Here is a 13,060-nt window from a genome sequence, read left to right on the forward strand (position 1 = left end):
GGACGTGATGCTCCTTCAAGTGTGCTTCAGTGGGTTTGCTTCTCTGGGCTGCACAAATTAGAGACATAATCTCTCTTAATCCAGGCACTTCTTCCCAGTCCCATGTGGGCCAAATCTGGAGAACTGGCTCACACAGGCCAAACTGCCCAGAGACTAAACCGATTTTACCATTGGAATAGAGCTTATGCAGCTGTGTAAGATACAACTATCTCTCTGTGGTGCAAGAACTGTTAATGGTGCGTTTAGTAATTCTTTGGTGAGAGATGAATGAGGATATGAAGGCTGGAGAGCAACAAAGAGAACGGAGTGTGTGGCTGGTATGAAGAGCCTCTTTTGCAGTATTCAGGATCTTGCTGCTGAGCTTGCTTGGATTTATGCTTTCTCATTGAGATAATAAAAGCAGGATGAGATGATCAGTATTCTCTCTGCATCTAGGTTAGAACTAGGTTATTTTGTAAAGTATTTTCAGATGTCTTGGCTGTAGAAGACATCGCATAAATAAAGATCTCTCAGTGTTGAATGATACTATAATGTATGAGAAGATTTACTGTGCAAATACAGTAACAGAATGGAGGAAAACCATGATCTGCTGTTTGGCAGCACAATGTGAGGTAAATATTTGCCTAGGTAGATTCTCTTGAGATTTGTCGCGGATTTCCCTCAGCACTATCATTGCTGGCTTCTTTGAGTACTATGTTTTTGTCAGAAGTAAATATGTTCATAACATGTCATGCTTCCTTTAGATGCTCAGTGGTTCTCAAAGAAGAAGATACCTCGTCTTCCAAAAACCTGGCAAAATGCAGTAATGTTTGTTAGAACAATCTTGAACATGTTTTTGAAGTGTCTGACAACATGAATAAGAATGGTGGGTCGTGCCATGTACAACCCATGCATTTGCATGTACTTTGCTTCGTGGGTACTCGTGGGTTCTGCTCAGGCTGGCATCTGCCAGCATGAGATGTTTTCACTGTTAATGCTGTGTTGCCAACTTTCAGTAACTCTTGCAGCTTGGTAAACGAGAATCTCGTCAGCTTTTGAATGACTCTTGAGCTTGTGATGCGATGCCCAGCGCTCAAAGAGGGAGCTGAGTGTGGTCACTTTGAGGGAACGGGCCTTTCTGGCTCCTTCAAAATCTGTCTTAACAGGCAGGACTTGGTGAAAATAAGATTAGTATCTTCTCTTGAAAAGATAAAGAAGGGAGATATACAGAAATTGCATTATTTTTAAATACCTGCCTTATTTTTGGTTGGATTTCAAGGAATTATCTGTATGCCTGTATCCAAGCAGATGCCCAAGTTAAGCTGATTTCCAAAATAATTTGCTTTGGTTTGGAGAAGGAATATGCAATCCTCAATGCTTTTAGACAGTCATCTCAGTTTTTGGGAGGTGGAAGATTAGGTGTGTGCTTTAGGTAAAGTTTCTCTTTATAGACACTTCTCTTAATAACCTTCTGCTGTGACTCTGGTAGCTCTGTGACCTGACAGCTGATCCAGTTCAGCCTCAGTTTCTCCTCCTTGGACCCGTTGAGACTTGTCTGGTGTGTACCAGCCAGCTGGGTGGGCCAAGCTAAGCTTAACGCTTAGTTTAGTGCAAAGCACCTTACAGATGCAATCAAGCATTTCTCTTTTTGGGTAGGTGGACAAGGAAGAGTTACACGAGCTTAATACTATTTCTTGTGTTGTAATATACAACTTCAGAACTGTTATGAATAAGAACAACAAAAGGATGTATCAGTAGGCCATAAACAGAGACTGGATATGAAGATAAACTTGGATATGAGCTTGCTTCTATGCCTCGTGACCCTTGAAAACAGCTTATTGGATTTGGGACATCAATGTGGAGCTCTACTCCTCAAGCAGGAAAAATAGTTAAATTTAATTTTAAAAGTATTTGTAACAATGTCTTTACAATGTAGCTTAGTATATGAGCAGTTAATCTGTGTGCCACATTGGTAATTTCCTTTTATCCTCTTGCTTTGCAGGAGTAAGTCTGTGTCCGTAACACTGGATGTACTGACCACTTGCCTCAGACTGAAGAGGACTTGCTCTACTTTGGAATATGGTGCCTAACTTCTGCGTCCCAGTACTCACTGTGCCAGCAGCCATCCTCTGCTGCTTGATGCTGCCTTTAGCAGGAGCAGATAGTAAGTAATGTTCAGTTTTGGAAAGCCTGAATACCTTGCAAAATTTATTTTAACAAATATTCAGCTTTTTTTTTTTCTTTTCTGGAAACACTGAGGACTAAGGGGTAATGCCCCCCCATCTTCTTTTCCAGTGTGCTCAACGCAGATAAACAGTATATATGTGAAGGGGCACAAGTAGAACTAAAAAAGCGGACAAAATTTATTCAAGCACAGGAAGAACTTCTGTAGTAGTTGCAAGATCAAAACTTGACAATTTGTTTTTACCGTGTGTAGATGAGTAAAGAAAATTGTGGGCAGAGAAAGAGACAAGTATTGGGGTCACAGTAATCCCTGTTACTTTATTTTCCTTGTTCTTTTACCAGCTCTTGTAATTTGTGTATTACTGAGGCAACTCTACTGAGTCAGCTGGTGACTGAGAGCTGTTGGGGAGAGGATGCGAGTGTTTTTACCTTCTGGTGTAGCTCTTCTGTACTTCAGAATTGGAGCTGAATGTTTTCTAGTGGTCATGGTGTCAGCTGTTGTGTCACTGCCTGTTGTCCTGATAGTCTCATAGTGCTGCTGTGACCGGCTTTGCCCCCATCCAGGCCAAGGACAGGACAAGAGCAGAGAAACTTTATTCATGGTGGACTACTGAAAATACCTTAAAGTGAGAATTTCCTATTGAACGACTTACGCAGATTGCAGGAAACCTTGTGGGTTCTTTGCATAGTCTTAGTTTTCATAACTTGTGTGTATTTGCCAGGCTGTCCCCGGGTATTTGTGCAGCCCTTCTCCCCTCTTTTTTACCAGTAAGTAATTTTTCAGTGTCCAAACATTTGCACATTTGTCGCAGGCTCTGGCAGTTGTGAACATTCTGTGCGTTTGAAAGCACGTAGGGCTCTTAGGACACTGGAGTTGGAGCAGAGAGGTGGCCGTGATGCACCTCCTGAGCTGCCACCAACCATCTGGTTCTCATTCCAGTTTTAGTCACCAGGCTTATAATTAACATGTAATGTTGTGAAAGTTGGAAGATCTTGATACGTGCTGGTGGGTGCTTGGCTGGATGGAGAAAACAAACTAGGGGTCCTAAATATCCTTGACTGAAAGGGAAGGAGTAAATTTAGAGAAGCTGGAGAGAAAAGTGAAGGATGGAGGTGAAGAACGATACGAATTCGCTATTCTTGTTGTCACCAGGGATGACTTGCACAGGCAGCAGATCAGTGTGTAGTCTGTATGAGTCTGAGCTCCCCAGTTAAACTGGGGACAGCAGCTGTCTCCTTCCTCAGCTTTCTTCCCTGGCTGCTGATGCTGCTTGGAAGATGCTTATTCAGATCACTTTATGTCTACACATTGTAGCCCATTTTGGAGTCTGGCACAGAGAAGTACATGTTTAATGTTTTGAGGTGTGTAAAAATTCCTTGAGGTTCATTAGATCCTTGAGGTCCCAGAGCCTGCGAAGGCAAGAAGTGTCACTCCATCAGGCGTGCAGAAGCTGGTGGAGCTTGAGATGTCCTAGGACAGTTCTTGGCTGGAGGATAACTTACAATAGACATAGTTTGCTAATTTTGTGGAGTATTTCCACATGCTTAAATTTTAACAAAATTGGCTCTGTTTCACAGGCCCAGATCCAAATATTGGTGTCTCAGATGTGGAAAGCTTCTGTGTTGAGAAGCAAACGTATCTGTATGTGTGCCTTTTTCTCTGGTGCAGGCTGGCTCTGAATTACTTTCTCCTAATCTGGAAGGCAGATCTGGAGGACAATGACCTTTTAACTGCCACAGCCACCCAGGATGAACCGAGGGTTTCCCAGGATGGAAAGTGTTGCTCTGTGTATGTCAGCAACTTAACGCTTTTCTGTTGTCTTACCCCACTGGATCGTGCCACGGACTCTCAGTGGCAGGGAACTGTGTGAAATGACCTGCTCTGCACCACCACAGGGGGAAAAATCATCCCCAAACCCTGCTTGTTTCATGTCCTGCCATCAGTGATGGAGACAGACAAGATACGGAGGTGAACACAGCATTGGGGAGTCCTGGTTCAGGACAGCAGTGAAGGGCAAGGGGGTGGGTGTGATGCACACCAGAGCTTACTGTTAAAGCTAGGGAGGGATGCTGTGAATGGAGCACCACATATGCACCCTCTTCAGTTTTTTGGTCCCCTAAGCATCCTGTTGGCTCTGGTCAGAGACTATTTAAATGGATTCCTGATGCAATATGGCTGCTCCTGGAATTTCATGGTGATTCTTCCATTCCCCTATTGCAGAGCTGCTTGGAGACGGGTAGGCTACACATTTGAAAAACATTCCTACACTTCCCTAATTAAAAACAACGTGGTAATGGAAGAAGGGTTATCCCTGGAATTCCTGGAGACAGTCCCCAGAAATACTTCTTGTAGGAACAGCGAGGATGGAGGGCAGGGAAGGAGGGCTGTGATGAGCATCCTGCATCCCTGCAGCAGGGTGCTCGGGAGCACCCACAACCGGGGCTTCCCTACCTTCCCCGCCCACGCTTCGGAGCTGCTGTTGTCGCAACACATTTCAGCATCGCTCCTGTAGCTTCCTGACAATTAGGCAGCTGGCAGATAGCTAGACGTTAACGCCTGAGATAAAACAGATTGAATATTGTATCGCCTAGTGAAGTTAGCACCGGCCGTGTGCCGCGATGCCTCTCCTGGAATTGAGTTCATACGAAATGTGAATAATGTCAGTGCTCAGGAATTGGAGGGGGATTGAAAGGTTAAATGCGAGGCAGTGTGTCAGGAGAAGAGGGGCTCACTGGGAGCCTCCCTGCCGGCAGGATGGGATGGGAACGGTGGTTTCCCATCAGCTCCAGCAGGGTGCTGGGAGGAGAAGGTGGCTGGGAAGAGGCACGTGTGCCTAAGCGGTGGATACAGAACTGCTCATTTGGCAGAAAACACTTTCGAATCCTCCCCGGCTTTTACAGACTGCAGTAAGAAATTATTAAATTTTCTCTGTGATCTGACTGTGTTTCTGTCAGGGTGACCCTAGTTCCATTAGAGCAGCTCGGAGCTGATTCAGGATGGCTGTTTTGTACTTTCTGCCTCGGCCTGCCTGTATGTTTTTTCTTCTTTATGCACTCTGTGCTTCCCTGTCTGTCAGCTTTTGATTGTGCATGGGAAAAACGGCTTTGCAGATTTCATTTAATGTTCAGTTCAATTGTCAGCTAAAAGATGCTCTTTTCCAGCTTTTGGAAATATGTCATTTACTCTAATAAAATAAAAAACAACAACAACAAAAAAAATCTCCTCTCAAAACAAAATGCAGGGAAAACAGGGAAAAAAATCAATACTGTAATCAGAAATCATCAGCAATGTGTTTTGTTGTTGGCTTGGTTTTTTAAAAATTAGGCTTTGTTTTTGAGGTCCTGGACACAGGTTCCATTAGCCAAAGGAAGAAATTAGTTGACCCAACCAAAGTACTTCCTAACTGAAATATGTCTTGGTTGTCTCGCACAGAATTTCACAGGGCTTAAGGAAGAAAACCACTTCAAAAGTGACCTCGTAGAAGGAAAGAACTAAGGCGGTATTAGGCCAACTAGGTGTGAAGTGGTAAACAAACAATTTGCACCTTTGGATTTCTAAAGATAGAGCAAACTTGGCTTTTGTTGAGGGGATGGGGAAGCTTGCCGCAGTGAGCTGGTGCTGGTGAAGACAGGTCTCTGGCTCTCACCACCTCCAGTGAGCAAGGACCTCAAGTCTGAAGTGTCTCGGGGCTGCCCTGTCCCATATAAGCGATAGTCGCTTTATATCCAAAAGTTATATGTGTCGTACAGAACTTTTTTTCCCATCAGCTATGTTTCTTGGATGCTAATTGGGTTGAGAGACACATTAAAAAAGAAAATAGGAAAGCAAGGTGTTGATACTGGTGGTGGTTGAGAAATGGAATACTGTTGATGCCGTTTCTACTCCCACCGCTCAGGCGAGCTCTGTTTTCCTGGGCATTTTGCATCTCACCCGAGCACGTCCAGAGGTTTTGGACTGCGCGGCACTGGAGTATTTGTTATGGCATTTGGTTCCTCCTGTGCCCCAGCTCTGCAGTTACTGTTCCGTGGTCCTGGGACCCGGGAATGACGTGGCAGGGTTTGACTCCCTGATTTGGCTCTACGTCCCCAATTCAGCTCTGCCTTCTTTGCTTCATATCCTGAGCGATGCCTCAACTACAGCTCAGCTCAATCACAGCTGCTCAGGGCCGCTCTGCGGGACAGATGTGCTGTTGTGCCCTGGAAAACAGCTGCTTTGCAGCACCGGACAGAGGGTTGCGTCCCAAAAGCTGGATGTGAGGCTTCTCCACAGGTGCCTTGCATCTGTTTCTGTTGTGTGGTTTCTTTGTTTGCATGCCTGTCCCCAAATTCTGTACATAGTGATTATATGTAATTGGTATGATTGGATCCAGATATTGCAGCATAGGTAAACACTAATTTTCTACAATTCCACCTTGACTAGCTTGACAAATCCCATCAGTGAAAAGAACATGTGAAATATTTTTCAGGAAAACCCTGTACCTGCGGCATTTGGGTTGCATCATTAAAGGACAGGTTGAAATATTAACCACACTTATGCACAGCTTTATTTTTGGTGTCCTTGTATATCTATATCTATAGGTATACATGGATTCCACAGTTTTCCTTAAAATGTGTAAATGCTGCCTGCTTGTAACTGAGAGTTGCAGATAACAAGGTAGGAGGAATGTTGTGAGAACACCATCTTGAGAGAAGATAACAGATCTTTTTCTGCATTTACAGCCATGCCCCTTTTAGCTCCAGCACTTGCAGGAGTCATGTGAGTTTGTTTGGGTAGCTACCTACAACAGGTCACAGCATCGTCGTTTGTCTTTTTTATTTATTCATAAAGCCAGCATCACTCATCAATCAACATCAGCCGCTAGGTCAGAGGTCCAGCTAGCTCCAGATCCCTTATCAGCAATGGTTGGTACAAAGATCTCTGGAGGATGTAAGAAGAGTATAAATATATAGTGATCCATCCCTGGTGTCATCTTCTCACCTTCAGTGCTGGTGGCTCCCGAGCCCAGGGAGGTGATGTTGCAGCTTCAGACAAGCTCACTCTGGGTTTTGCTCTCAGGCAGCTCTGACAATATTGTCGGTCATCAGGGACATCCTGGGGCCGGTGGTTTGCCTGGTGACCACCGCGTAGGCTGTGACTTCTGCCTCTACACCACAGCTCTGCGTTGAACCCACGTAGTGCTGCTCGGCAGGACTGAGCAACCTCACCTGCCGCTGGCTCAGCGGCACAGCCAGAGTTACTCTATTGCCTTCACAAGGGAGTTGCTGTGTTTAAGTGTCCGTGTAAGTTATCCGGCACAGCAGCACATGTTAGGGGGTTGATATATTTAATGCACGTTGAGAGAGAATGTGCTTATTGGCTTGGTGATCTAGAAAAACAGTAAAACTACTTGCTTAAAATTTTATCTTCAGTGTAGATTCATAGATTTTAAGGCCAGAAATCAGATCAGTGCAGTCTTCTGCTCTGACCTGCATAGCACAGGCTGTATAATTTCAGCTAGTAATTTCTGTATCTGCTTTTAACAGCTGTGGATGAGCTAGCACGTAGCTTTTAGGAGGCTATCAAACCACAATGTGAAGACTAAATGGTAGAGAATTTACCCGTCTCCTATGTGATCTGTAAAAATGGCAAGTTATCATTACTTCTACAAATCTGTATTTATTTCAAGCTTTGTTTATGTGGGTTTTGGGCTCAGACACTGGATGTTGTAACTTGTGTCAGCTAGGCTGGAGACTCCTACTATTTAATGCAATCTCCCCAAGAAGCAAGTTAGACTGTAGGAGTTAGACAAGCTCAAAGTTTGTCCTTTTTGTTGTAGAAACAGATATTATTTTTATAGTTTTTCGCTGTTCTTCCAGTCTCTTTGGTACGTTTTTTTAAAGTCAAGGGACCAGGACCAAGCAGAGAAGTGGCCACATCTTGACACACTACGGTGGCCCTTTACCCCTTTTGCCCATAGCATTGAGCTGGGAAACATGGTCCTCCATGGTGACCTTTAAATCCCTCTCTGGGCCTCAGATTCCCAGGGTACAAGCTCCCATTTAATTAGTGTGACTTGTGTTTGTGCTCATGAATATCTACCGTTAACTACATTAACATGCGTTTTGCTGCATCCCAGCTCATCCAGTCATCCGAGTAATTCTGTGCAGGTAATATTCCCTTACTGTTATTAGCTGACTGCTAATCTGGGTAAAGCTTACCCTCTACTTTCCAAATCTAGTTGTAAGCTAGTTGCATTTGTCCCCAGATACTAATCAGTTGTGACTATTTGCAGAGGCTGCTGCGAATATTTTAAGGAAATATTTAAAATATCCTATAGAAGTGATGGTAACACTCTTTGCAGATGAAAAGAAGTGTCAGGAAACTGATAAAATAATACGGTTTGTTGTAGTAGTAGTACTGACGTCAGATGAGGAAAAGTATGAGGTCTGCTGGAGCTTTCAGTGTTTCAGCTGAGCAGTTGTAAAAAGCAATGAAGTGGCAATAGGGATGCTTTTTTTGTTTCTTTGATTATCTGTGCATTATATTGGTGCTTCAGAATGATGCTGTAATATAAGATGATCAAGCTCATTTTCGTGAACAATCAAGAGTATGAAATTTGTTTGCTCAAAATGTTAGTCGATCTTTTTTGATGGTGAACATGTTTGGTTTAAAAAGGGGGGAAAAAAGCATCTGTTCGTGGATGGGTTTTTCTCTAGTAAAATGTGTGTCTCTATGTATCAGTAGCTGAAAAGCAGTGGTGTACTTTTAATTGAATGCTGTATTTAGACCCTTGTGAGAATCAGTGCTTTGTCTATGCCAAAGACAAATCTCATTTATTTTGTTGCTGTGAAAACACTGTAGGATGCTTACTGAAACTTTTAACTCATAGAAATGTCTTTTGCCTTGCACACTTTACTGACATATGATTACTGAATCAATCCAAAGCACATTTTATTGTGGATGATGGGTTTACATTTGTACATGAATTGCAGCCTGCAATGCTAGACCTTGTCCTGAGTGTCAGTTACGTTTGGGCTTTCTCTGATGCATCATAGCATTGAGCTTTCATAATAAGGCACACTGTCGTGATATTAAAAAGAAATAATTACAGAATATACTCAATTTCATGTAGTACAAGCTGGAATTAACTTGCAGTCCTGCTCTGCTTTTTAGTTGGCCCTTCATTGCATGTAGTACCCATTACTTCAATTTTTTTTTTCCCGGTAATTAACTGTACAGCTTCCAGGAATGCATTTTGTAAAACTGGACTGAGACGTGTAGATAGTACCTGGTCAAAACCAAAAGCAAGTGGAAATGCCACCATTTTCCAATAGAGGTTTGTGGCACCACGGGTGACTGTTCTGAGTTGGTGCTCTGGATAAACTCAGCATTCCAATAAGAGGTTTGGACTGGATTTGTCTCTTTTGTGTGTGGTTACCTACTTGAGCTGATACCGGGTTCTCTGGAAGTTGCCGTGTTCTCATAGAAAGGACCGTAATCACTCCACTGCTGGCACTGTTTAACACTGCAAATTTGAAAGGAAGATTGCATTCAGGGAATTATTTCTGCTTGCTTCTGCTATTTTTTCTTGTGTTCGTGGCTGGTGTTTTTTTGTTTGGTTGGTTTTCTTTTATTATAAACTCTGTCTACATGTGATAACTGTTGGTTCACCTCAAAGGTGAGTGGTGAAAGCCCTTGCAAGTTAATTGCCACACGGGGAGAAGACAGTGATTCTTGAGTCTCTGCAACTTAGATGTCAGAGTGCAGAACGCCTACGTGTTTTCTTCTGGTTTATTTTTAGCCAAATTCACTTCAACTGTTTGTGCAACTACTGTTGTGTTACTTCCATTAACGACTGTTTTGAAAAAGGGGTTTTAAAGAGGCTGGGAAATATTCAGTAGCTTTACTTCTGGAGGTCTTTTGCCCCTGAAAAACTCTATTTGTAATAAATATTTTGAGTCTTGGCATGAGCAGAACTGCACCTGACAGGTGGAACGGTTCCTTTTCAGCCTCTTGTCTTGTCCGACCCGGTCAATGGCTTGTGCGGATGGGAGACGGGAGCATCTCACAAGCTCTTGCTGTTGTTGTGGGGCTGTACAGAAGGCAGAGATGCCGCTTCCTTTGCTTTCAAACTTCAAACTGACGTTCTCCCTTTTGAGTTAAATGTAAGAGTTGCCCTGCATTGGTTTCAGAAAGGATTTGTGTTGTAAAAGCGCACAGAAAAAACAGCTTGGAAGTGAGAAGGCGGCTTATAGGTATATTGTGCTTAAACAGTGTTTAATTTACAAGATGGAAGGTTCATTGAAAGAACTGAACGACAAGTGGTGAAAATCTTGTGAAATGCCAAAACCAGTTAAAATATTACATGATGAAAGTGATTCTGTATTTTAATCCTGTTTAGCATCCAACAGAAGTTTTCTGTAGATTCAGGATGCAAGAAAAGAACTTACCTTGTGCATTCACCTAGGCTTAATTATAGGGCATTTAATAAATGTGAGGGGGTGGGGGGAGAGGTTGGATACTAGCGGGGGAATCAGTATAATTTGAGAGGAAAACAGAAAATACTTTCATATTGCCATGTAAAGGACTGGGATGCCTTGTCCTGGCAGTGTTCTCATTCTTGGCGTGTTGACTACAAAGAGCTTAATGTGACTCTTGGGAGGATGATGAGGGTAGTCCAAGACCTGGAACAGCTCCCTTTGCTCCTCTTTGCTAGAACAGGTAATGGGCTTGGCTGTTGACTTTTCGTTTATACCTGCTGTATATAGACTTTCAATATGTTTTTTATGCTCATCACACACAGTTTAGCAGGGGTTACGCAAAGTTCTTCGGTTATAACCAGTTGTTTTCAGCTTTTTAGGTGTTTGTTTCATGGCTGAAATATGCCCTGCTTGGTCTTCAGCCAAAGTTCAAGCTGGGGGGCTTTATTTTATGAGTCGGACGTTTGGTTTTTGGATCTTTCTGCAAAAATAGTGTTTGGATGCTCTTAAAAACAAAGAGAGTGGAAAAACACGTTTGTAGCTTGTAAAACAAACTGTGGTGTTATTCGTAGGTCTCAAGTCTAAAATGTCTGTGAAAACATTTGACATTACTACAGGTGCGCTTCAATAGTCAAGAGAAAATGGAACTTGATTTGTGGAAGGGAAAAACAAGCTGCTGGATAATATAAGGGGGATTTCATGCTAGGTCATTAAGCGCACGTGAGTAAAGGATGCTGTCGGAGCTTGTGTGTAACTAAATTGCCCGTATATTCATTCCGTGAATGTAGCCAGAGCTGGTTTCGTCTCAGCCGTTTGGAGACCCAGAGGCGTTCCTCTGGATCCTGCAGCATGTAGCCTGTAACGTGGGCAGGGAGAATTAATTCGCATCGACACGGCAGAGTTTGCATTCTGATGCATTTGTCTCTTTCTTGAGGCACTTGTGTAAATAGAGCATTTTCTTTGTTGAAGTTGCTCTGTGGTTCTACTGCAGGCCACAAGGGTTTGGACTTGTCTTTCTTGGCGATGCCTGTTGAACCTTGATTCTGCCTTAGTAATTGCATGAAATATTTAACATATTTAACTGCCTAACTTTGAGGGTTTTTTTTCCTTCAAATGCTAAGATGTGCCTCTGTTCCTATGGGTGCAGAGTTGCGTGCCTTTATTCTAGGAGCAGAGTATGATTTTGGGGTTTTTTGATGTTAAGACAGAGTCCCTGGGAATACGTATTGTTCAGTCAGCATCTATGCACTGCTCAATGTCTTTTCAATTAGACACACAGCCTTCTGTTGCAGATAAAGCTTTTTTTTCCTGAGACAAATTTAGCCAAAATTTCTGGCATCGTCTTTAATCTGTAGTACATTGCATGGTAGCAGTTTCCTCTGTAATTTTAAGGAATTTGAGAAACCCCACTTAACATATAAAGAGTGATATGCAGTATGCCACATGGTGTTCTCCATGTTTATGTCAAATTGCGGAAGGGACTATGAATTATTTTGTGTTGCAGTCATCGCTGCACTGCGTCAAACTCAAGGTCCGTTTATCCCAGAATTGCCCCAACTTAAGCCAACAAATGCCACATGTTTTAGGGAGATGCAAAAAGAAAGATCCAATAGTCTTGCCTTTTCTCAGCCCACCCAAATGAGTTCCCATTTCCTATGTAAAATTATAAATGGTTGTAAGAAGCTGGACTTCTGTTACTGCTTCTGTAAACATTATTAATTGCAACAAGTCTAAATATTGTTATATCCACATGGGCATAAGAATAATGCCCAACATAGATTTGTCAAGGTCAGATCAATCTAATTTCCTTTAATGACAGGATAACAGGCTTTGTGAATGGAGAAGCAGTAGATGTCATTTATCTTTAGTAAAGCTTTCAGTGCTCCCTCATGAGACTTTTTCTTGTGAAACATCTGCTCACAGGGTGGGTATTTGGCAGTTTGGTAGCATTCAGCATTTGCAGTAATGATCTCTCGGATAGAATAGAGAACATGCTTATTAAATTTGCAGGCAACAACAAGCTGGGAAGAGCTGCAAGCATGTTGGAGGACACCATTAGAATTCAAAATGATCTTTACAAATTGGAGAAACTGTCTGAAAGGATGCATGTCAATAAGGAGAAATGTGGATAGATGTTTGAAAATAGGAGTAATCAGCTACATAAATACAGAATGAGAGACAACTGCCTAGACAGCTGGTATACAGAAAAGGTCTTGCCAGTGCTAATGGATCAGAAACCATAGAAGAGTCAACAGTGCCATGCTGTTTTGAGAGGGACAGACATCACAGTGATATGCAGAAATGAGGAGTACCATCTTGAAAGACACCTTAGATAGTCTTTTTACTCTGCTCACGTTGATACGGCCTCCGGTGAAATGACATCTCATCTTGAGCATTCTGCTGCCTGAATGGAAGGACTAATTGAGGAGCAGTCAGT

The 13,060-nt window shown here is 42.8% G+C and overlaps 1 protein-coding gene across 1 annotated transcript in view; it reads left to right on the forward strand.

Annotated features, from left to right (window-relative positions):
- Positions 1-2,058: 2,058 nt before the first annotated feature.
- PTPRF (protein tyrosine phosphatase receptor type F) overlaps positions 2,059-13,060 on the forward strand; it is a gene marked incomplete at both ends in the record, with an annotated part of 250,740 nt that continues 239,738 nt past the window's right edge. The window contains one exon of the mRNA XM_080349237.1: positions 2,059-2,143. Within this exon, the coding sequence (XP_080205363.1) occupies positions 2,059-2,143 (85 nt within the window). The remainder of the gene's footprint in view (positions 2,144-13,060) is intronic.

The sequence above is a fragment of the Nesoenas mayeri genome, assembly GCF_963082525.1.
Source record: "Nesoenas mayeri genome assembly, chromosome: 8".
NCBI classification, from domain to species: Eukaryota; Metazoa; Chordata; class Aves; order Columbiformes; family Columbidae; genus Nesoenas; species Nesoenas mayeri.